Here is a 25,808-nt window from a genome sequence, read left to right as displayed (position 1 = left end):
ATTTAAAGTCAGAGAGAATAGAGTTTAATTCTTGGATCTGCCATTGTCATGTTGGATAAATGTGAGTAAGTAACATGACTCCTCAGAGCCTTGGTTTTCTAATTTTAGCTTCAGTTTTCTCATCCATAAAAAGGAGCTCATAAGACCCAGGGCGTGTTGTGATAGTGATGGATGCAAAGCTTTATAGTGGGAGCAGTCTATTTATATGTTCTTGGTCGTCTGGTTACAAGGATTTGTAAGTCACAGCTCTTGTCTTGGAGGAATTCTTCACTGAGGAGAAAGAGTCATTTAAGTATATCTTCCCACGAATAGTTACTTAGTATTTGCTCATTAGTTTTAGTGCAGGAAGACCAAAGGACCATTAAGAATCATAGAATTAAAAGGGGGGAAAAAGCTATTATTTTTCCATAAGGAAAAAAAGCCATTATTTTTCCATAAGCTTCCAGTGGAGTTCCCTGCATTGGAATAGTCCCGCTCTGTTTCCGTTTTGATTAAAAAAAGAGACCAGACGGGACATGCAAAGCAGTGAAAGAGGATTCAGAGAAAGAGATATAATGAAGTAAATTGTTACCTAGTAGGTGTTTAATACATTATCAGCATTGTTATTAAAGAGAAGGCTAATTCAGATACTTAGATAATCCACTGGGGCCTCTTAATTTGTTTAACTCTAATACGAAGAGCACTAACGTGAGAGCCTGCTTCCTCATCTTTAAAATAAAGAGGATATGATTTAAAAGTCCTTACAACTTCACATAGGAAAATTTACTTTTTATCACCACGTTCTATCTTTGTGTAGGTTTCTTGTGTATATCTGGTAGGTTGAATATCAGATTAATCAGAAAAAATGTTGATCTCCCATTTTAATATATGCCAGTATGGTTACATTAACTTTATTCCTATCTATCTATCTATCTATCTATCTATCTATCTATCTATCTATCTATCTATCTATCTATATCACAATATATGCCAGATATTAATGGTCTAGGTTTTATTACTATTATCAGATACAATGAATTCATTCACTGAACACATACTTTTAGAAACTGTTGTGCCAGGCATTTTTCCTGGCTCCGAGATCAGAAGTCTGAGAAAAACTGATGAGGGCCTTGTATTTCCCTGGGGGTTTATTTTCACTTTAGTGACATGCCTCTCCAGTCTCATCAGTAGACTTCTGTCTTTTTTGAAAATACTGCTATTCCCCAGGGCTCTTTCCCCTGACCTCCTTCACTGGTCCTGTGACTTTAAAACAGCCATCAGTTAGATAACTATTAAGCCTTCCTGTCAAGGCAGGAGTCACTTTGTTGGCAAAGCAAGGTAAGTACATATTCCAATTCCTGCGTGTAATTCAGGGGTGAAAAAGTTAAGTTTGTCTTCCAATTGACACCCAAGCATTGAAACAAAACTAATGCATTTTATTTGTTATACATTGCCCCTCAATTCAGATTTTCTAGACATTAATTTTTGTGTGTGTTTGAGTTCTCAAGAGCCTTCCTATATTGAACATTTTTCTCTTCTCTTCCAATGCCCTCTTCATCAGACTTCATGTAATGAATTATCCCTGCTCTAGTCAAAGCCACGGCCTGTTCATAGAGTTGGAATGAAACTCACCAAGTTGACATATATACTTAGTTATTTTCTTTCCCAGAGTCACAGACAGACCTTCCTGTAGTACCAGATCTATTCTAATTGCCCACACTGGCATTTTGTAGATATTTAAATATTTGTTGAGTGAATACACACATGAATGAACAAAAGAGGAGCACATACCTTAAAAACCAAGCATTATTTCTGTAGATAAAAACAGGGAGTGAGAACACTTAGGACAAGAATCAGTATAGAGGAACTTCTTTAATCCTACAGATTTCTTGATCTGGGTGAACGTGTGCTCATATCCTCAGAGAAGAAGTGGTTCACAGTCCTCATCCTCCACCTGAATGAAGATAAACCCAGACTCATGACAGTTACTAAGGAACCATACCCTCCCGAAACTCCATTCATTTTTTAATCCTTTCACAATAATGGAATGTTAAGAGTCATAATCAGGTAATTCACTCCAATTGTTATCTCTTAACGTGAAATTAGTTCCTTTCTTTTTATAAGGTTAACTTTGGGCTATATTTCTTCAGGGAGAATTTCCCTTAAACAATATCAGATTCATGGCTACTACCTACATAGTAAAAAACGTTTTATCAAGTATCACCCATAGCAGTCTATTTGCCAGATTGAATTTACTCTTTAATAATATTTAGTTTTTATCAATAACCATTGTGCATTGGTTTAATTAGTGCTATTAGAAACTATTTAATATATCTTTATGATCCTCTTTTATTTGAATGCATAAGGACTTACAAGTCTTTTTTTAAGGTTTATTTATTTTTAAGGAAGAGAGAGAGAGAGAGAGATCACATAAGTAGGGGAGGGGCATAGAGAGTGAGGCAGAGGATCCAAAGTGGGCTCTGTGCTAACACCAATACTGCAAGACATGAGCTAAAGTTGGGAGCTCAACCAACTGAGCCAACCAGGTGCCCCAGGACTTTTAAGGGGACCTCTTAAGGGGAAAAGAGAAGTTAAGAAAAGCAGGATGAATGGGCTCTTGTATTGTCCCAGAGTTGCTCAGAAATATACTATTTGTCCATGTACATGGAATCATAGGACTGGAAAATATGTTCCCATTATCTACTCTAACCTTCATTTTTACATGTGTATGTGAAAATGTACTGAAGCCTAGATATAACATGTTACTCTTGCTAAAACCCAGGGGTCCTTATATGATTTAGTGCTCTGTCTCGTTCCTTAGTTCATCCAAGATCGACTCCAATCTAAGAAAAGGATAACTGGGTTTGCACTTTCATTGAAGAACAAGACAACGCTCACTAGGGATCCTAAATTGTATGATGTGTAGAAGAGAGTGAAAACATTTTCCTTGCCTACTTTACACGGTCTTTTCCTGCAGAGAGATCTGCTTCCTTCACTCATCATGCCATCCGTCAATCAGAGCATTTTCCACCCTGCAGTCTTCTTTTTTACTGGAATCCCAGGTTTTGAAACTTACCATGCCTGGCTCTCCATTCCCTTTTGTTGTCTCTATGCCATTGCCATCTCTGGGAATGGCATGATCTTGTTTGTCATCCTCACTGAGTCGAGCCTCCACGAACCCATGTACTATTTCCTCTCCATGCTATCCTTCACAGACCTGGGACTGTGCCTTTCCACATTGGTCACCATGCTAGGTATTTTCTGGTTCAATGCTCGAGAAATCAGTTTTGATGCCTGCATTGGCCAAATGTTCTTTATCCATGGTTTCACATTCATGGAGTCCTCAGTACTCCTGGCGATGGCCTTTGATCGCTTCATTGCCATCTGTAACCCACTCAGATATGCCACAATCTTAACCAATTCAAGGATCGTCAAAGCGGGCTTTGCCATTTTTATTAGGGGGACATTGGCTCTCGTGCCTTTACTTCTGCTTCTAAAGCGTCTGTCTTTCTGCCGTGGCCATATTCTGCACCATTCATATTGTTTCCATCCTGATGTGATGAAGCTTTCATGCACAGACACCAAGATCAACAGCGCATTTGGTTTGGCCATTGTCATATCAACTGCTGGCCTAGACTCTGTCCTGATCCTCCTTTCCTATGTTCTGATCATCCACTCTGTGCTCAACATTGCCTCCCCAGAGGAGCGGAAAAAGGTCTTTGGTACCTGTGTCTCACACATAAGTGCCGTTGCCATCTTCTACATCCCCATGATCAGCTTGTCACTGGTGCATAGATTTGGGAAGCATGCCCCTCCCCTTGTGCATACTCTCATTGCCAATGTTTATNCTATCTATCTATCTATCTATCTATCTATCTATCTATCTATCTATCTATCTATCTATCCGAATCACAATATATGCCAGATATTAATGGTCTAGGTTTTATTACTATTATCAGATACAATGAATTCATTCACTGAACACATACTTTTAGAAACTGTTGTGCCAGGCATTTTTCCTGGCTCCGAGATCAGAAGTCTGAGAAAAACTGATGAGGGCCTTGTATTTCCCTGGGGGTTTATTTTCACTTTAGTGACATGCCTCTCCAGTCTCATCAGTAGACTTCTGTCTTTTTTGAAAATACTGCTATTCCCCAGGGCTCTTTCCCCTGACCTCCTTCACTGGTCCTGTGACTTTAAACCAGCCATCAGTTAGATAACTATTAAGCCTTCCTGTCAAGGCAGGAGTCACTTTGTTGGCAAAGCAAGGTAAGTACATATTCCAATTCCTGCGTGTAATTCAGGGGTGAAAAAGTTAAGTTTGTCTTCCAATTGACACCCAAGCATTGAAACAAAACTAATGCATTTTATTTGTTATACATTGCCCCTCAATTCAGATTTTCTAGACATTAATTTTTGTGTGTGTTTGAGTTCTCAAGAGCCTTCCTATATTGAACATTTTTCTCTTCTCTTCCAATGCCCTCTTCATCAGACTTCATGTAATGAATTATCCCTGCTCTAGTCAAAGCCACGGCCTGTTCATAGAGTTGGAATGAAACTCACCAAGTTGACATATATACTTAGTTATTTTCTTTCCCAGAGTCACAGACAGACCTTCCTGTAGTACCAGATCTATTCTAATTGCCCACACTGGCATTTTGTAGATATTTAAATATTTGTTGAGTGAATACACACATGAATGAACAAAAGAGGAGCACATACCTTAAAAACCAAGCATTATTTCTGTAGATAAAAACAGGGAGTGAGAACACTTAGGACAAGAATCAGTATAGAGGAACTTCTTTAATCCTACAGATTTCTTGATCTGGGTGAACGTGTGCTCATATCCTCAGAGAAGAAGTGGTTCACAGTCCTCATCCTCCACCTGAATGAAGATAAACCCAGACTCATGACAGTTACTAAGGAACCATACCCTCCCGAAACTCCATTCATTTTTTAATCCTTTCACAATAATGGAATGTTAAGAGTCATAATCAGGTAATTCACTCCAATTGTTATCTCTTAACGTGAAATTAGTTCCTTTCTTTTTATAAGGTTAACTTTGGGCTATATTTCTTCAGGGAGAATTTCCCTTAAACAATATCAGATTCATGGCTACTACCTACATAGTAAAAAACGTTTTATCAAGTATCACCCATAGCAGTCTATTTGCCAGATTGAATTTACTCTTTAATAATATTTAGTTTTTATCAATAACCATTGTGCATTGGTTTAATTAGTGCTATTAGAAACTATTTAATATATCTTTATGATCCTCTTTTATTTGAATGCATAAGGACTTACAAGTCTTTTTTTAAGGTTTATTTATTTTTAAGGAAGAGAGAGAGAGAGAGAGATCACATAAGTAGGGGAGGGGCATAGAGAGTGAGGCAGAGGATCCAAAGTGGGCTCTGTGCTAACACCAATACTGCAAGACATGAGCTAAAGTTGGGAGCTCAACCAACTGAGCCAACCAGGTGCCCCAGGACTTTTAAGGGGACCTCTTAAGGGGAAAAGAGAAGTTAAGAAAAGCAGGATGAATGGGCTCTTGTATTGTCCCAGAGTTGCTCAGAAATATACTATTTGTCCATGTACATGGAATCATAGGACTGGAAAATATGTTCCCATTATCTACTCTAACCTTCATTTTTACATGTGTATGTGAAAATGTACTGAAGCCTAGATATAACATGTTACTCTTGCTAAAACCCAGGGGTCCTTATATGATTTAGTGCTCTGTCTCGTTCCTTAGTTCATCCAAGATCGACTCCAATCTAAGAAAAGGATAACTGGGTTTGCACTTTCATTGAAGAACAAGACAACGCTCACTAGGGATCCTAAATTGTATGATGTGTAGAAGAGAGTGAAAACATTTTCCTTGCCTACTTTACACGGTCTTTTCCTGCAGAGAGATCTGCTTCCTTCACTCATCATGCCATCCGTCAATCAGAGCATTTTCCACCCTGCAGTCTTCTTTTTTACTGGAATCCCAGGTTTTGAAACTTACCATGCCTGGCTCTCCATTCCCTTTTGTTGTCTCTATGCCATTGCCATCTCTGGGAATGGCATGATCTTGTTTGTCATCCTCACTGAGTCGAGCCTCCACGAACCCATGTACTATTTCCTCTCCATGCTATCCTTCACAGACCTGGGACTGTGCCTTTCCACATTGGTCACCATGCTAGGTATTTTCTGGTTCAATGCTCGAGAAATCAGTTTTGATGCCTGCATTGGCCAAATGTTCTTTATCCATGGTTTCACATTCATGGAGTCCTCAGTACTCCTGGCGATGGCCTTTGATCGCTTCATTGCCATCTGTAACCCACTCAGATATGCCACAATCTTAACCAATTCAAGGATCGTCAAAGCGGGCTTTGCCATTTTTATTAGGGGGACATTGGCTCTCGTGCCTTTACTTCTGCTTCTAAAGCGTCTGTCTTTCTGCCGTGGCCATATTCTGCACCATTCATATTGTTTCCATCCTGATGTGATGAAGCTTTCATGCACAGACACCAAGATCAACAGCGCATTTGGTTTGGCCATTGTCATATCAACTGCTGGCCTAGACTCTGTCCTGATCCTCCTTTCCTATGTTCTGATCATCCACTCTGTGCTCAACATTGCCTCCCCAGAGGAGCGGAAAAAGGTCTTTGGTACCTGTGTCTCACACATAAGTGCCGTTGCCATCTTCTACATCCCCATGATCAGCTTGTCACTGGTGCATAGATTTGGGAAGCATGCCCCTCCCCTTGTGCATACTCTCATTGCCAATGTTTATCTGCTCATCCCTCCTGTGATGAATCCCATAATCTACAGTGTGAAGACCAAGCAAATTCGTAAGGCAGTGCTCAAAATATTCCTTTCTAAGCTGATTTAGGAAATTTTAACTGTATCTTTTCTTTCCATAGTCTCTTTAACTCATATTTGATTATTATATTATATTATATTATATTAATTATATTATATTATAATTTACTTAAATTACACTTAGGTAACCTACAGTATAGTATTGTTTTTAAGAGTAGAGCCCAGTGATTTATCACTTCCATATAATACCTAGTGCTCATTCCAACAAGTACCCTCCTAATACCCATCACCCATTTAGCTCATCCCCTCACCCATATCCCCTCTAGCAACCCTCAGTTTGTTCTCTGTATTTAAGAGTCTCTTATGGTTTGCCTCCCTCTCTCTTTTATTCTTATTTCTCCTTCCCTTCCCTTATTTTCATCTGTTTTGTTTCTTAAATTCCACATATGACTGAAATCATGTGAAATTTGTCTTTCTCTGACTGACTTATTTAGCTTAGCATAATATATTCCAGTTCTGTCCACGTTGTTGTAATGGCAAGATTGCATTCTTCTTGACTGCTGAGTAATACTCCATTGTGTGTGTGTGTGTGTGTGTGTGTGTGTGTGTGTGTGTATACACCACCTCCTCTTTATCCATTCATCAGTCAATGGACATTTGGGCCCTTTCCATACTTTGGCTATTGCTGGAAGCACTGCTATGAACATTGGGGGTGCATATGCCCCTTCAAACCAGCATTCCTATATCCTTTGGATAAACCCCTAGTAGTGCACTTGCTGGGTCATAGGGTAATTCCATTTTTAATTTTTTGAGGAACCTCCATACTGTTTGCCACAGTGGCTGCACCAGTTTGAATTCCCACCAGCAGTGCAAAAGGGTTTCTGTTTTTCTGCATCCTCGCCAACATTTGTCGTTTCTGAGTTGTTAATTTTAGCCATCCTGACTGGTGTGAGGTGAGAGCTCATTGTAACTCTGATTAGCATTTCCTTCATGATGAGTGATGTTGAGCATCTTTTCATGTGTCTGTTAGCCATCTGGATGTCTTCTTTGGAAAAGTGTCTATTCATGTCTTCTGCCCATTTCTTCACTGGATTATTTGTTTAAAAATATTTTTTTGATATTTATTCATTTTTGAGAGACAGAATGTGAGTGGGGGAAGAGCTGAGACAGAGGGAGACACAGAATCTGAAGCAGACTCCAGGCCCAACGTGGGGCTCCAACTTATGGACCTTGAGATCATGTCCTGAGCTGAAGTTGGACGCTTAACCCACTGAGCCACCCAAGTGCCCCTGGATTATTTGTTTTAAAATCTTGGTATGTTTCTTGTCCCAGAGAGTACTGCTATATTTAAAAGGGGTCATACACTGTCCAGGGCCTGGCACTTCAGGAAGTGTCTCTGGTGTATGCTGTGTGTACTCAGTGTTGTGTTTTGGCTGCTCTTTCCCATTGGTCGGTCCTCTACAGAGCTCCTCCTTGCTTGCAGTGGTGGAATGTTCGGACCATTAACTAGGTGTGCTTTGATTTGCTTGTTGAAGTAACCCTGTAAAAAAGAGGAAAGGGTAAAGCCCAATCCCATAAAAAGAGGAAAGGAAATAACAACAGAAACCAAGCAGAGAATCAAAAAACTACTATGAGGTTGATTCCAATGAAAATGAAAGGAAAAAACAGAAGGAAAAAAAAGAAGAAAAAGGAAAGAGTAAAAATGAAGAAGAAGGAAGATAAAAAAAAAAAAAAGAACTGTTGGTATAGTGCTGAGGCATTATTTTCAGTGCACTTGGTGCATGAGGGCTGCTGGCTGTGCTGGTGTGGAGGAGAGGCCTGGTGAATTGGCTCAGAGTCTGACTTGCCCCAGTAATTAAGTAGTCTGCCAGGCATGGGGGCAGAGTTTGGTGGAAGGTGGTGTGCCTCACTGGAGGCCGCTGTGTTTCTCTCTGAAGTCCCAACTTGTCGGTGCTGGGGGGGAAATGATGCCACCTCATCTATCTTCCCCAGACTAAGGATCTCACAACCTCCACTGTTTAGGCAGCTCTCACAGAATAGCGAGGGCAGCCAGATGGCCCTGCACCACAACTCCCCTGCAGTTTTTCTTTGGCATGCGGCTGGAATTCAAAATCCAGAGTCTTAAAAGACTGGCACTGTGCAGAATTGAAAAAGCCTATTTATAAATGCTTTCATTCTATTCTGATGATGGTATTTAAACTTGGTATTTAGTGAGTTCAGGAATGTGGATTCTTTGAGGTAGGGACAGTGTTTGTGTACCTTTACACAAATGCTTCAGCTGGCACAGAATAGGACCACAGTTAAAGTATGTCTACAAAGTGGACAAATGAATTGGGGTTTAAACAGTCTTACAACGTCTGGGGTGTAGCATGATTCAAGGGATGTTTGATATAATTTCCCTCAGTAGGAAAGTCTAAGTTACAGTAATTCTAGGGGCACCTGGGTAGCTCAGTTGGTTGAGTGTCCGACTTCAGCTCAGGTCATGATCTTGTGGTCCATGAGTCTGAGCCCTGCATTGGGCTCCATGCTGACAGCTCAGAACCTGGAGTCTGCTTTGGATTCTGTGTCTCCCTCTCTCTGGTCCTCCCCTGCTCCCACTCTGTCTGTCTCTCTCAAAAATAAATAAACATTAAAAAAATTTAAGTTACAATAATTCTAACCATTTATTGGTAATGATTATTATTTCCCCAAATAGACTATACATGGCCACAGAACATGCATAAGCGTTGAAAACAAGAAGTCAATTAAAAATTACACTTTCTTAATTCTTAAAAGGATTATTCAGGTCCCTTTGGTAAATGTATTAACCTTTTAACTACATAATATCCAGTGATTTATTCTTCAAAATATGTGTCTAATGGGGGAAAGTGGGCAAAGGTGTATTGTGGTGTTCAACATATCATTATTCATTGCAATGCAAACTTGGAATCTGCTTAAACAATTATTTTGGGGTATTGGTTAAATAAAATATAAACTATCATGCAACAAGCTAAATACTGATATAGGTATAAATGATATATTATTAAGAGAAAAGATAGATTAGTTTATAGGGTACTTATTACTGTTTGTGTATATATTTCATGTGAACACACACACACACGTTCACTTGCCTATCCACTCACACATACATTGTAAAAGTATAGATAGGTATGTTCCAAATGTCAAAGTACTTGTCTTTCGATAAGTAGAGATTGGCTTGTTTGTATTTTCTTTGTACTTTGCTGCAGTTTAAAAATGCTCAATAGTGACTTTAAAAGTCTTTGCAGGTAATGAAATAATTGATTTCCATTTAACACCCGCTTTGTAAAACAATAACATTTTTGTTCATCTTCCACTGTAATTGCATCCCGTGCGTCTTCACAATCTGTCTTCATACACTGATTTATAATATGACATTCACTTTCTGCTTTTGTCTATCACTATAGACAAATATCATATGTTTGCACGTATAGGAGGATTAGGAGGAACTTAATTGAGGATCATGGGGGAGAAGAAGGGGGGAAATGGTGGGGGAAAGGGAGAGAGGCAAACCATGAGAGACTCTTGAATGCTGAGAAACAAACTGAGGACTGATGGATGTGGGAGGGGAATGGAGGAGATTGGCATGGAGGAGGGCACTTGTGGGGATGAGCACTGGGTGTTATATGGAAACCAACTTGACAATAAACTATTTGGAAGAAAAAAAATAAATAAAAAATAATAAGAAAATAAAAATCAATAAAAAAAGTAAATCTAGAATGCTATGAGAGCACATAAAGACAACAAGCTCAATATGAGGAGTAAGGAGTAGTTTCCAATAAGATAATGATGTCTACATTGTGACCTGAATTCTAAGTAGAGTTAGCAAGAAAGGGATTTAGGTGTGTGTGGTGTGTGATGGTTAATTCTATGTGTCAACTTGACTGGGCTGTAGAATGCCCATATATCTGATTAAACATTATTTCTGGGTATGTTTGTGAAGAGATTAATGTTTGAGTCAGTAGATTGAATATATAGCAGATAACCCTTCCCACTGTGGGTGGGCCTCATTCAGTTAATTGAGGGCCTGAATAGAATGAAAAGGCAGAGGAAGGAAGAGTACTTTCTCTCTGCCTGACTACTGAGCTGGAGCATGGGTCTTCTGCCCTTGAGTTGGGATTTACACCATCAGTGCTCCTAGTTTTCAGGCCTTCAGACTTGGATTGGTACTATACCCCTGGCTTTCCTGGATCTCCAGCTTACAGATGGCAGACTCTGGGTTTTTTCAGCCTTCATAAATGTGTGAACAAATTCCTCATAATAAATCTCTACCTACCTACCTACCTACCTACCTACTTCCATCTCTTATTGGTTCTGTTTCTCTGGAGAACCCTGACTAATATATAATATGAAATATGGGGGAAATTATGCTGGAACAAAAATTTTGGAATCATAAGACTTAGAATATTTTTTTCAAGTTTTCGTTTAAAACTTTTTAATGTTTAATTATTTTTGAGAGAGACAGAGCAAGACCGGGGCAGAGCATGAGAGGGGCAGAGCATGAAAGTGGCAGAGAGAGGGAGACACAGAATCTGAAGCAGCCTCCAGGCTCTGAGCTGTCAGATCCTGATGGGAGGCTTGAACTCACAGACCATGAGATCATGACCTGAGCCTAAGTAGGATGCTTAACCAACTGAGTCACTCAGGCACCCCTCAAGTTTTTGTTTAAATTCCAGTTACTAAACATACAGTGTACTGTTAGTTTCTGATGTACAATATAATGATTCAACACTTTCACACATCACCCAGTGCTCATCCCAACAAGGGCACTCCTTAATCCCCATCACCTATTTAACTCATCCCTCGACCTTCCCCTCTGGTAATTATTATTTTGCTGTCTACAGTTAAGAGTCTGTTTCTTGGTTTTCCTTTATTTTGTTCCATATGTCCATTTGTTTTGTTTTTTAAATTCCACAGATGAGTGAAATCATACAGTATTTGTCTTTCTCTGATTGACTTATTTCACTTAGCATAATACCTTCTAGCTCCATTCATGTCATTGCAAATGTCATGCTTTCATTCTTTTTTATGGCTGAGTAATATTCCATTGTATATACATACCACATCTTTAATCATTCATCAGTCGATGGGCATTTGGACTCTTTCCATAATTTGGCTTTTGGTGATAATGTGAGTGCATGTATCCTTTTGAATTGATATTTTTGTATCCTGTGGGTAAATACTTAGTAGTGCAATTGCTGGATTGTTGGCAGTTCTATTTTTAACTCTTTGAGGCACCTCCATATTTTTTTCCAGAATGGCTGCACCAGTTTGCATTTCCATTGACATTGTAAGAGGGTTCCCCTTTCTCTGAATCTTTAATTCAGAATATGTTTGATGCTATTTTCTCATTGGTAAATTAGAGGTAATATAGTTAATTTGAAAGTAGTTAAGATCTGTCATTTATAAAATCCCAAAATGTGTCAGACTTTACATGAATTTTGTGCTTTATGTGGATTATCTTACTTAATTTAAAAACCAATTTACTGGGGCGCCTGGGTGGCTCAGTCGGTTAAGTCTCCGACTTCGGCTCAGGTCATGACCTCACGGTTCGTGGGTTCGAGCCCCACGTCAGGCTCTGTGCTGACAGCTCAGAGCCTGGAGCCTGCTTCGGATTCTGTGTCTCCCTGTCTCTGCTCCTCCCCTGCTCACATTCTGTCTCTCTCAAAAATAAATACACATTAAAAATTTAAAAAAAGATGAACTCTTGTGTTATGTATGCATGTAAATTACTAAAATGTCAAGTATTCATGTGATTTTCCCCCCTTCAATAGACATACACTGTCATTGTTCCTTGGCTCTAAATACTGATATAAATGCATATGTATTGGGGTTTCAAACACATGATATTTGATAAATTTGTTTTTAACTTCCTAATTTTTGTTGCTTTATTTGAAACGTACTTCTTTGTCAACATTGAGGCAAGATGGAAAGCTATTATTATCTTACATGCTAAATTTTTAAGACCACTGGTAAAATTAATCATGCATGTTGGATAATGGTGCTCCTGGAGTCGTGGATTTGTACTATGGACGCTTCTATTAGTGCTGCTCATTATCATAGCCACAAATGACGTATTTTACCTAATTTTATTGACTTCAAATGCATCTCTTCGTCATCAGTCTAACTTGAATGTCTTGATCTCTTTAAGAATATTATAGTCTATTATTCTTAATGGACCAGCTTCAAACCCACTACAAGAAAAATAACTAAAATTTCATGCCTTACTGATAACAAATCACTATTATTTTTGGACAAATTATTTGCTTCTTTGAAATTCAACATTGGATTTGATTATATGACTCTAGGTATACCATATTCCATGTTTTTGCTTAAAGAAATGATACTGTACTTCATTTTTGTGGCAGAACTCTACATTGATGACTCATTCAGTTTAGGAGTTATTTAGACCCCCCGTGTCTAGCACCATGGACAATACATTTTAGATATTTTATCTTATCTAAGGAATCCCAGCCAGTTTCCTCACCACATGGTTACCACATGCTCTAGATTTTTGTATTTTCAGAATTTTACCATTTATGATTTTTTTTTCAGAATTGAGATTCAAGGGGTGCCTGGGTGGCTCAGTCAGTTCAGCCTCCAACTCTTGGTTTTGGCTCAGGTTGATTTTGGTACTTACAGCACAGAGCCTGCTTGGACCTCTCTCTCTCTCTCTCTCTCTCAAAATAAATAAATTTAAAAAAATGAATTGAGATTCAGTACATTGGAAAGAATTTCTAATTTTTATTCCCAAGCTTTGCTGAAAACTCTATGGTAGTAGGACCTTTCTAGTAGGAATTCTTAAATCAAAGGCAATTCCCAGCCTCTTATGTTTGCATGGCTGTTATCTTATAATTTCATTTTAGAAATACTTCCTATAATGAAGCCAAAATTTCTCTTGCAAAGTGAGCCCATGGAAACCTTCTAACATTAATGCATATGCACTGTCACTCTGATGCCTCTGCACTTACATCAAGTGAAGACAATGAGGAAGAGACAAGGCTCTGAGGTCACATTCACCTCTGAAGGCAGGACATCTATGAGAAAATTATTCTCATAGAGAATGAGAGGGAATCATTTACCAGTCAGAAAATCCTATTCCTAAGGGATCTTTCTGGCCAATTGTTTTTGCTTGTTTTGCCCTTGTGCTTCAGAGACACTCTGGATGCCTAAATCTGCTTGCTCTCCCATGTGGTTTAATGAACTGTGGTTGCTGAGGTTCTTTGCCTTTTTGACTTGCTGTGATTAATATTGAAATATATGCTAGGAGAATATAAGTATTGAAGAAACATAGCAAGTGTATGAACATAGTTTTCATACCTGCTTTGGGAAGAAGACCACTGAAATCATTTGATATACTCTGGTATTTTAGACTCAGTTACTCCACAGAGAGATTTAAAGATCATCCCCCAGCCCTCCCGCCCCCCACAACAGCCTCCTACATGGATCAAAACAAATGGATGTTATACTGAAGAGAATAAACAAACAACAGAGAGATACAGAATTGTACCTTGTCATAGTTCAGTGGCTTCCCAAACTGGCTGAGCATTAGACATAATGCTTGGGTCTTGTTATAAATACAGATTCTTGGGGCATCTTGGTGACTCAGTCAGTTTAGTCTTTGGCTCTGGTTTCGGCTGAGGTCATATCATGGTTCACTGGTTTGAGCCCCTCATTGGACTCTGAGCTGCAGGTGCAGTGCCTGCTTGGGATTCTTTCTCCTTCTGCCTGTCTACCTCTCTCTCTCTCTCTCTCTCTGCCTGTCCCCTAATCTCTCTCTCTCTCTCTTAAAATAAATAAACACATAAATTTAAAAAAATAGAATTCTTAGACCTTATCCTAGAACTAGTAAAATATAATATTTTGAGAATGAGCCAAGGAATCTGAATTTTCATAGATTTGGGGTTTTTAAGAGCAACTTTAGGTTTATAGGGTCAAAATTCAGTGGAAATTACACAGTTCCTATATACCCCTAACCTCAACTTATACACAGCCTTCTCCATTATCAACATCTCTGATCAAAGTGATACATTTGTTACAATCAGTGAACCAAAACTGACACATCATTACCATCCCAAATCCATAGTTTATATTAGGATTCACTCTTGGTGAACCAAGACTTCTATGGATTTTGACAAAACTATAATGAGATGTATCCACCATCATAGTATGATTCAGAATGGTTTCACAGACCTAAAAATCCCCTGTGTTCCACCTATTTATCTGACCCTATCCCTAAGCTCCAGGCAACCACTGATCTTTCTACTGTCTTCACAGTGTTTTTGTTCTTTTCAAAATGTCATGAAATTGGAATCACATCCAATAATATCCATTTAACATTCTTCAATGTCTTTTTGTGGATTGCTAGCTCCTTTTAGCATGAAATAATATTTCATTGTATGGATGTACCAGGAATTTGTATTTAAATTTTTTTAAAAATGTTTTTATTTATTTTGGAGAGAGAGAGATAGAGTATGAGTGGGGGAGGGGCAGAGAGAGGGAAACAGAATCTCAAGCGAGCTTCAGGCTCCGAGTTGTCAGCGCAGAGACTGATGCAGGACTTGAACTCACAAACCAGTGAGATCCTGACCTAAGCCAAAGTCGGACACTTAATTGACTGAGCCACCCAGGCGCCCCAGGAATTTGTGGGGTTTTTTGTTTGTTTTTTTTTTATTTCTAGGAGAGAGAGAGAGACAGCGTGAGCAGGGGAGGGTCAGAGAGAGAGGGAGTCACAGACTGAAACAGGCTCCAGGCTCTGAGCTGGCAGTCAGCACAGAGCCCGACGCGGGGCTCGAACCCACGAACCGCGAGACCATGACCTAAGCGAAAGTCGGACGCTTAACCGACTAAGCCACCCAGGCGCCCCAGGAATTTGTATTTTTAACAAGATTCCCATATTATGAATCTGGCCCTGTAGTATAGATTCTTGTAGATTGGCCTTTTGAACACACTTCACAGACAAGACATAATGCCATCAAAATCTGAATATCAGTTACAATTTTATACAGTGAATATCACATTCCTACTGACTTGTTATTAATTTAGATAATATACAACATTGTGCTTTTAAATTTTTATTTATTTATTTTGGGAGAGAGAGCGAGAGAGAGAGAGAGAGGGAGTCTCTGAGAATGAGAATCCCAAGCAGGTTCCACACTGTTAGCACAGGGCATGACATGGGTGTTGAACCCATGAACTGTGAGATCATGACCTGAGTCAAAATCAAGAGTTCGGAAGCTTAACCGACAGCCACCCAGGCATCCCTACCACATTATTAATTCTTATTTTTAAGTGGCTTCATTTTAGTTTGCTTTTTTCTGTCTACTTCTAGGTCAGGTGGTTTGTGATTTTATGCAACAGTTGCAGTAAAGTAGAAGTACTACTTAAAGTTCTTTGTAATTTGTATTATCCAATATTTGTGACCCTTATTAAGTTTTCTTAAAAGTGAGTACATCTAAATCATTTTAATGAAATTACATATTTGCAAATTATATTCCTCACTAAACAGTAAGCTTACTTAAAGCAAGAAGTCAATCTTGTTCATGTGTATAGTCTCAATATCTACTCCAGTACCTGTTTGTAGTAGGTGCTAGACACATGTTGCTGTTGGAAGGTGGGTAAGAATATAATTTGAGGTGGTCATTGCTTTGGTTTTCTTTATTCTATTCTTGTGATCACAAAACTCTGAACTCATGATGTCTTATATGGTAAAGTTTGTCACCATCTTATTCTTTCTAAAGTGAGTATGTAAAGTAGGGTGGAGTCAATCAGACTGCCAAAATCCAGGACACTGGGCTGGCTGATGGGCTAGAGTAAATGTGGTAGAGTACTTAGTGACTATGGTTGATGTGAATTCAGCCTGGGGAAGTAATTCTTATAGATAGCATTCTACAGCATTTCTGTGACTATACAAAGTAGCAGTCCAAAACTAGTTTATCAAATAGGTATTATAGATGTAGAGAGAACTAGCCAGTGGGGTTTGGAACCATAGGAGGCTAATACCTACGAAAGTATTTCATAGGAGATGTGAAGAAAGAGTGAGATTTTGTTGGAATTCTGAGTATAAAGCATATGTCTTTTGCCAGTTTTATGTGGTTCTTGAAATAACAGACAAAGAGTCCCTTGGAAATTTTATTACTGTCTGAAATACAAATGATAAAATTTGCTTTAAATTCTATTTTTGGGGGATATCTTTGGCTTAGGTCATGATGTCATGGTTCATGAATTGAAGCCCTGCATCAGGCTGTGTGCTGATAGCTCAGAGCCTGCTTCTGATTCTGTGTCTTCCTCTCTCTGTCTTCTCTTCCCCTGCTAGCTCTATGTCTCTCTGTCTCTCTCAAAAATGAATTAAAAAATTAAAATTTTATTTTCTCCGTATCTATGGATATAAATGCATAGGAAAAGGAAGGATAAAAATCAACCTTATACAGTGGTTTCCTATAGAGAAGACAGAAAGACTGGACTTGAGGAAACATATCAAGGAGGACTTTGACCTTTTCTATAAAGTCTTTTGTTAATGAGAGCATATTTATTATTTTTTGTATAACTAAAATATAATTTAAAAGACTTTTAAGAAGTTTTTTTTTTTCTGATTACCTTATGGAGAACAGGGGGAGGAGAAAGGGATATAAGTGGACACCTAGAAACCTAAAAGGAAACTGATTTAGTTTAAGAATTTTAGTGTCCTAGGGGCACCTGGGTACTTAGTTGGTTAAATTTCTGACTCTTGATTTCAGTTCAGGTCATGATCTCATGGTTTGTGGGATTGAGTCCCATGTTGGGCTGGGTGCTGACAGCACAGAGTCTGTTTGCGATTCAACCTCTCTCTGCCCCTCACCCCTACTCTCTCTCTCAAAAGTAAAGACGTATTTTTTAAAAAGGACTTCAGTGCAATGTCCAAAAGGAGAGATGAAGAGATGTTTTCATGTTAGAATAGGCAGGAAATACACTCACTGGATGCCAGAGCAAATGGTAAATGAGGAATTGAGGATGGCTTATTAGGTTTTGTCNGTTGTGGTAAAAATCAATAAGGAAAATGATAATCTTCTTTTGTAGCATATATACCCTGATCTTTAACCTGACCTTTGATTTCTTATAGTGTTATTTGGATATAGATTACACGACTGAGGAGACCATGTTCCATATGGTGTTCTAAGTATTTTACATAGATTATTTGAGCCTTTGAAAAGCCCAAGAGACAGGTATTTTTTATTTATTACAGGTGCATAAAGTGAAGTGTAGCAGTTTGGATAAATAGCTGAAGATCACAAAATCTGAAAGAACAGATGTTGGGAATCATAGAAAATAAGGAACTGCTATTAACAACTGTGCTATTACACTTTCCAGTGATAATAATAATGGTACCAATAATAATGCTATAAGGCAAATGTGTTAGAGATATCTATGTCTGCAAATCTCCTATTTAATATCTTTATAATTCAGAGCTGAAACAGTTTTATTTCAAGATTGCTTAAGTATTGTATGATTGTTTGTAAATAAACTAATGAGACTTAATTTTAGCAGATTTTAATTTCTTAAGCATATTGTTGGATGCTATAATTTAAATTAACCCATTATAGATATAGCATATTATAAAAATGAAGTCATTGCTCAAAATATATTTTAAATCTCTTTAGGATATCTGTTGTTCCTTTAAAAGCCATCCATGGGGCACCTGGGTGGCTCAGTCGGTTAAGCCTCTGACTTCGGCTCAGGTCATGATCCACACAGTTCGTGGGTTCGAGCCCTGCGTCGGGCTCTGTGCTCACAGCTAGCTCAGAGCCTGGAGCCTGTTTCAGATTCTGTCTCCCTCTCTCTCTGACCCGCCGCTGATCATGCTGCCTCTCTCTCTCAGAAATAAATAAAAACATTAAAAAAAATAAGTCATCCATGATAATTTCTGTTAAGAATGCCTGTTTATATAGATGCATAAAGTTTTTATAGAATTTTATCATTTAAGCGACTACATAATTACTTATGGATATAGATAAAGATTAATTTGACTCTTAATAAACATGTTTTCTACTTCTACATGNTAGGCTGTGACTAACATTCCTAGCTTTTTTGTGGAAAGTCTTTGGTTCGGAATGAAGGTTCCCCTAGATAGACATAAGAGGACCAGTGTTGAATCCAGGTCTGTCTGACTCTCTCGGCCTGCTCATTTCACTGTGCCTTACTGCTTCCGGTGTTCAGACAAAATGAAAAAGAAACAAATCAGATTGTGGAAGACTGAATGGAATAAATGTGCTACAGTAGGTGTAAACCAATTAGAAATAGAAGTAAAACAATAGTGAGAATGCGCCAGTGATTTTGGTTAATATATGTGTCAGGAAATATATGCATAGAAGAAGCACAGCTTTGCTATGTTGAGCCAGTCTATTGAAACCAAAGCATTTTTATGGAATTTGGAATTTCTCAACTGGTGTCAGGTTCATGGAAGTGAACCAAATAGTGGAGAGCAAGTATAAATCAGTGGCTCCAAGGGTTCAGAGACCAGAGACCCGGGTAGGTGGGGAGACTCTTACCTTTCAAGATGTGGAGAATTACGGAGGATACAATGCCAGAGACTACGTGAACTGTTGTCTTTAACTTCACTTCCAAAAAACTCTTCCTTGTATTTATCTAAGGTAAATTACTCATGATGGAGCTTAAAGTAATCAGATACATTTTATTATAGACACAACCAAGGACTGGTTTTGATCTGAGAGCAGCTGCTTGGCTTGGCCTTTAGAGAGGGAGGAGAGCTTCTCTTATCCTTATTTAGAGTGGGTTACATGAAGGTCATCTCTGTACCTCTTTGTAAAATGTTTATAAAGAACCTTGGTGGTGTAGCCATTTACCCAAATGGGATAAAAACACCCCTGGGGGATTTCTGTGCCATTCTACTGTGCTTCACCTCTCTGCCCCCAAGTTATTTAACTGGCACCAGGAAATGTGGATGCTCTGACAAGAGAAAAAGAACCAAAGAAAAATAAACATATTGACACAATAGCTCTGTGGTTATGTGTTTTAATTAAAAATGATATCGAATCATTCCTTTGAACGTGGATACAGCATTTAAGATGAGGACCCAATATTTCTTCTTGATTTTTACTCTATTTCTTGTAAATTACCTATTACACAGATTTTTTTGTACAACTAAGTGGAATAACAAATACTTTGAAAGTATCTCCAGTTAGTAGCATAGTGCCAAGTACATAGTACAAATGAATGAAATATTTGCCAAAATGAGCAAATGTATTCCTACAATTCAGAAGCAAACAGTAAAATAGAATTAAAAAGTTAAGGGGTGCCATGCAGGCTACACTTTCAATAGAAGAAGGATTTGTCATCATAGCCATTCTGATGGAAGCAACTCCTAGAAAAAAAAATAGGTCGGCTCTTCTTCAGGGATTATGTTAATTAACATTCACATAGTGATTGATTTTTCCAAGTAATTTTAGGTACATCATCTTATTTTGTCTTAGTCATTCAGGCTAAAACAAACATTTTAATTTACCTAACATATACTGATAAATATAGTACTTAACACAAAATCAGTGGTCAGTAGTGTTTGTCAAATTAATTTATCCCTCATTCTTGCAAATCGATTTCAAGTCTAGAAAAGAGAATCATACAAATAAGCAAAATAGAAGCCATTCTATTAAACACTACTTGGTTGACGATTAGGTTAATTAGCTAATAAAGTTGGTTGAATCACAAAAATCACAAAAGTAATTTTAACCTACGTTGATCATTTTATTTTAACTTGAGACATATTTGTAATTTATTCATTCATGGATGATGTAGAGTTAGGGTCTTTCAATGTAGTTCTGCAAATTGCCATTTTACATTATCTTCCTTTGTAAACCATATTATGAATACACTGTATACAATTTCCATTATAATAATTATGATGATGAGGGAAAAACAAGTAGCCTACAGTACACTTATTGGGGGCAATGAAGACTTACTAACTAGAGAGTGAGCTGTGAGCGTTCAACTGGCTGCTAGCATTAGTCAGTGTGTTTTACAGAGGAAATACATATAGTAAGTTTATTCAGTAGAGTTTGCATGGATATCTTTTTAAATTGAGATTTGATTGATATATAAAAGCTGTCTATATTTACTATATACAATTTGATGATTTTGGGAATAAGTATACAACTCTGAAAGACCATAAATGTATTCCTCCCACCCCCTTTAGTATTGTTTTATGTGTGTGTGTGTGTGTGTGTGTAAATACGTTTATTATAATACCTACCCTCTTAACAAGTTTTAAGGATACCATACAATATTATTATATATAGGCCAACAGGTATGTGAAAAGATGCTCAACATTAATAAACATCAAGGAAATGGAAATCAAAACCTATGAGGTATCAACTCACACTTCATAGGATACCTATCATTGATAGTGGTGGTAAATACATGGAGAAAAGGGAACACTGATACAGCATTGATGGTAATTTAAATTGGTACAGTCTTATAGAAAACAGTATGGAGGTTTTTTGGGGTGCCTAGGTCGCTCAGTTGGTTGAATGTCCGACTTTTGATTTCAGTTCAGGTCATAATCCCAGAGTCGTGGGATCAAGCCCTTCGTTGGGCTCTGTAATGACAGCATGGGCCATGCTTGGGATTCTCTCTCTCCTTCTTTCTCCCTCTGCTCCTCCCCCGCTCATGTTCTTGCTCTCTCTTTCTCTCTCTCAAATAAATAAACATTTACATATATATGAAAAAGGAAACAGTATGGAGGTTTCTCACAAAATTTAAAAGAAGTACTAGGCGTCCCTGGAGAAAAGCTTGGTCAAGTATATTCAAAGTAAAACTTTTAATCACAAAACATACAGTTAATGGGGTACCTGGTGGCTCTATTGGTTAAGCATCCGACTTGATTTTGGCTCAGGTCATAATCTCACTGTTCCTGGGATCCAGCATTAGTCTCTGTGCTGAGTCAGCTTGGGATTCTCTCCCTTTGCCCCTCCCCTGCTTGCACGTGCTTGCACAAGAGCACACATTCTTACACTCAAAATAAATAAATAAACATTAAGAAAAAAGCGCTGGGTGTTATATGTAAGTAATGAATCATTAAATTCTATTCTGGAAATCATTATTACAGTATATGTTAACTAACTTGGATGTAATTTTTAAAAAATAAGAATAAATTAAAAATAAATAAAACAAAGCAAAACAACAACAAAGAAACATAGACTTAAGTTGCTACGGACATTTTGTAGTTGGTTTTACATATTTTCTTCAATTCTTATAAATTGCCCCAGACTAGAAATTATGTTTTTTCTAAGGTTTAATGGTGGATAGCATTATTTGTTATTAGTTGTAATGCATATAGTATTATATTGAATTCATAAAACAGTAATTGTCAGAATAAATAATTCTTTAATGTAATAAATTTTATGAAGTGAAAGTTTTATGAATATTCTAAATGCAGACATGAGAGACATTTTATTGTTTTCTGTGTCTAACACAGTAGATTTTTAATCTTGATTATTTTTTAATCATTGGTTCAGAATATCTGAATCTGCCTTTGCTGGCCTGCAGGAAAGATATGAAATGCTAATATATGTGTTATAAATTTACATAACTCTCTTGCTATTCGTCTAATCAGTGATTTTGTAATCCCTGGTACTTTTGCCTTGAGGAGTTTTACTAATGGGAAATTTTCAAATAGAAAATATTCTTCTGTTTAGGCAATCATGTAATTCTTAGGATCCTGTCCATTTCCTTAAAGACGTTTGTCTTTAATCAGATGTTCTTAATGCAATCTGTTGGATATAAAGCAGGTATATGAGTGATGTTGAGCAATTATTTGGTAAAATATTTCCCCTTTTCTGACAGACCCAAACATAAAAGTGGGCCCAATATACTGGTCCTGTACTCATGAACCTGATTGAACACTGCTAGATACTTGGATACCTGATCTAAGAAGGGTTAATCAGATGTTTTTCTCATGAGAATTTTTAGCATTGTATTTCAGAATAATTTCTGGGTTATAGAAAAGCTGCAAAAACAATAATGAAAATTTCATATATCCTTCACCCTGATACTTCATTTCCTGAGTATTTGAAATTTCAGGGGAAGCCCATGTAGACTGAGAAATGGTAGGCTGTTAAACTTTTCCTGAGCATCTCATAGCTGTTCTGGCTTCTCTGTCTCAGGTTCAGTTGTTTGGCTCCTCTTTGTATTTCCCTACATACTTGCTTCTTAATTTGAAAGATGTGCTTATTATTAAATGTGCCCTTCACATCTCTGATTATCTCAGTGGTCCTAATTCTGAGCTTTTAATCCATCTTCACCTTCCACAGAGGTCACATTTTCATGAGCTGTTTTCAGTCAATGATTGAATATGGCAGGGAAACTAAGACAGGCCCATTCCCAGAAGGCACAGGATTCCTCTGACAGATGACTTTGACTTGAGGATACCCAATGGCCTTGACTAATTCTGTTTAGAACTGCATGGCAGTCTGGGATGATTCTTTCCACCAAAACGTTTTTCCTTATTTTTCTGTTGAACTCAAGACAAAGCTTACATCGAAGTATAACAGTTCTTCCAGCTCCCCTCTTGTCCATTCTTGACTCCTTGTAATGTTACCTAGCCCTTTGTTGGCTGTTTGTCTATTTTGTTCCAGGGATGTTATGGGTTATTAGCTATCCCCACAGCTGCTTGCACTTTTAGCTCTATGGCCTGTCCTTTGGATCTTGTTGATTCTTATGATAATTGCAGCCCTTTGGGTTTTGGTGACTATCTGGCCTCTATTATGTACAGACCTCATCATATACATCGATATTAATGGGCCTGTCTCAGTGACCTTATCTCCTATTATCTCTGGTCAGCAGAGAAGAGCCACTTCTCAACTTCTTAATGATGCTGGTATCATTTTCCCGGCTCAATCCTAATAAGCTTAGTGAATGGTGGGTCCTCTAGGCCTCATGGAAAAGCCCTAGGGCAGAGCTTCTAACCTTATGTAATCTATCCAACCCAGTGTGCTCACTTTTCTCAGCTACTATTCTATTGGTTAAAGGATTGTTCATAAAAGAAATAGAATTAGGAATCAACAGAGATTAAAAGCAAAAGAGGAAGGAATATGGAATTTTGGGGTGAGAAGTACCAGGGTTCAACTTAAAGTTAACCTGTTGCATATGAGGAATGGTAAGAATACAGGTCTAGTTAGAAAACCTGTCTAATTGGGACATCTGGGTGGCTCAGTTAAGCATCCAGCTCTTGGTTTCAGCTCAGGTCATTATCTTGAGGTTCACACTGCTTGGGATTCTGTCTCTCCCTCTCTTTCTGCTCCTCCCCCACTCATTTTCCCCCTCTCTCTCTTTCTTTTTTTCTCTCTCTCACTCAAAATAAATAAATAAACTTAAAAAAAAGAAAAGAAAGCCTGGCTAATGAAGTAGATAATGAAGCATGTTTTACTTCAAGACTAAGAGACTTGATTCATCATTCTGAAGAAAACATTTTGATTCCATTTTTTCCATAATTGATCAGACGAAGATTTACTGGATGGATCCATTAAAGAGACAGGAAAAGGCAGGGAACACAATGGGTGTGCATGAATGAAAGAATCAGGACCTATACCATGTATGGAAAAACATAATGATGAAAATAATGCCTTCACATGCACAGAGGGTTTTTTATTCTTGCCATTCTCTTTTATTTTCTCTTGTAACCTATTGGATGAACTATTCAGATCCTTAAGACTCTCCTATGATCTTTTTAAATGGTTCTTCCTTGAGCTACTGCACTTTATTAGAATGTTAATTTAGTGAATTTACCTCAAGCTCACTCTATATACTAAGCCAAGTACTAGTTTATTCCCTTTAATGAATTATACTAAGTAACATGCATATGTAGGGTTGTAGACATTTTGTAGATCAACAATATAACTCAACCTAAATAAAATTTTCCAAATTTTTGCTTGCAGCGTATAAAGTTACCTAAATACATCAAAAGCACTTTCCTTTTGCCTTTATCTTGTTCACTTGATCAACTCCAGTGATCTTCCAGCANATGGGGATGTAGAAAATAGTGACCGCCCCAATGTGGGACACACAGGTACTGAAGACCTTATGGCGTTCTTCAGGGGAGGCAATACTGAGCACAGAATGGATGATCAAGATATAAGACAGGACAATGCATGGTGTATCTATCCCTGTGGTCAGGATGAGATCAATTAATCCACAAATGCTGTTGGCCCGAGTATCTGAACATGCTAATTTGATCACATCTGGGTGGTAGCAGTAGGAGTGGGAAAGGACATTTTCTCTACCGAAATAGAGGGGCTTAAGGAGCAAAAGTAGTGGTACTATTAATACTACAGTGCGTATAATCATTACCAAGCCCATCTGAATCATTCTGGAATTAGTGAGAATAGTAGTATACCTCAGAGGATCACAGATGGCCACATAGCGGTCAAAGGCCATAGCCACCAGCACCCCAGATTCTATGAACGTAAATCCATGAAGAAAAAACATCTGGGTAATGCAGGTATCTAGATTGATTTCTTTTGCATCAAACCAGAGGATACCTAATGTTGTTGACATTGTAGAAACGGTCAAGCCCAAGTCAGCAGCTGAAAGCATAGAGAGGAAATAGTACATGGGTTCATGGAGACTCTGCTGGGTAATGATGACAAACAGGATCATGCTGTTCCCAGAGAGGGCAATGGCATAGAGACAGCAGAAGGGGATAGAAATCCATGCATGGAAAGACTCTAAGCCAGGAATTCCAGTCAATAAGAAGGTTGGAAATTTAGATGTCAGGTTGCTTAAGATCTGCATGTTTTCCTGGATTTGTAGCATACTGTCCTCACAATGTTCATATCCTATAGGAATGATAAATTTCATTGTCACACAAAAATTTCTAGGTAGATTTTCTTCTGCTTAAGGAGAGCTATCTAAGTCATAGATACTCTATCATTGAGAAAACTCTAAATCAAACTCTATTTTAAGTATACTCTTAAATTCAAGGAAAATATGTCTAAATAACTTTATACATTTATGAT

The 25,808-nt window shown here is 38.0% G+C and overlaps 3 protein-coding genes across 3 annotated transcripts; 2 read left to right on the top strand and 1 right to left on the bottom strand.

The window, feature by feature from the left end:
* Nucleotides 1-2,980: 2,980 nt before the first annotated feature.
* Nucleotides 2,981-3,919, top strand: LOC144230520 (olfactory receptor OR51C1-like). Its single transcript, XM_077762823.1, has one exon. The coding sequence runs from the start codon at nt 2,981-2,983 to the stop codon at nt 3,917-3,919; it is 939 nt and encodes a 312-aa protein (XP_077618949.1).
* A 1,992-nt stretch (nt 3,920-5,911) lies between these two features.
* Nucleotides 5,912-6,856, top strand: LOC144230513 (olfactory receptor OR51C1-like). The gene has a single exon (XM_077762815.1). The coding sequence runs from the start codon at nt 5,912-5,914 to the stop codon at nt 6,854-6,856; it is 945 nt and encodes a 314-aa protein (XP_077618941.1).
* Nucleotides 6,857-8,804: 1,948 nt separating this feature from the next.
* On the bottom strand, nt 8,805-25,605 carry LOC144230522 (olfactory receptor 51F1-like). Its single transcript, XM_077762824.1, has 3 exons — nt 24,818-25,605; nt 21,047-21,074; nt 8,805-8,921 (listed from the first exon to the last, which is right to left on the bottom strand). Exons 1-3 carry the CDS (start codon nt 25,603-25,605, stop codon nt 8,805-8,807), a joined length of 933 nt encoding a protein of 310 aa, XP_077618950.1.
* Nucleotides 25,606-25,808: the final 203 nt, after the last annotated feature.

Source organism: Crocuta crocuta, unplaced genomic scaffold, assembly GCF_008692635.1.
Source record: "Crocuta crocuta isolate KB4526 unplaced genomic scaffold, BGI_CrCroc_1.0 scaffold997, whole genome shotgun sequence".
Classification (NCBI taxonomy): domain Eukaryota; kingdom Metazoa; phylum Chordata; class Mammalia; order Carnivora; family Hyaenidae; genus Crocuta; species Crocuta crocuta.
Note: the sequence above shows the minus strand (reverse complement) of the source record. Positions and strands in the feature narration are given on the sequence as shown.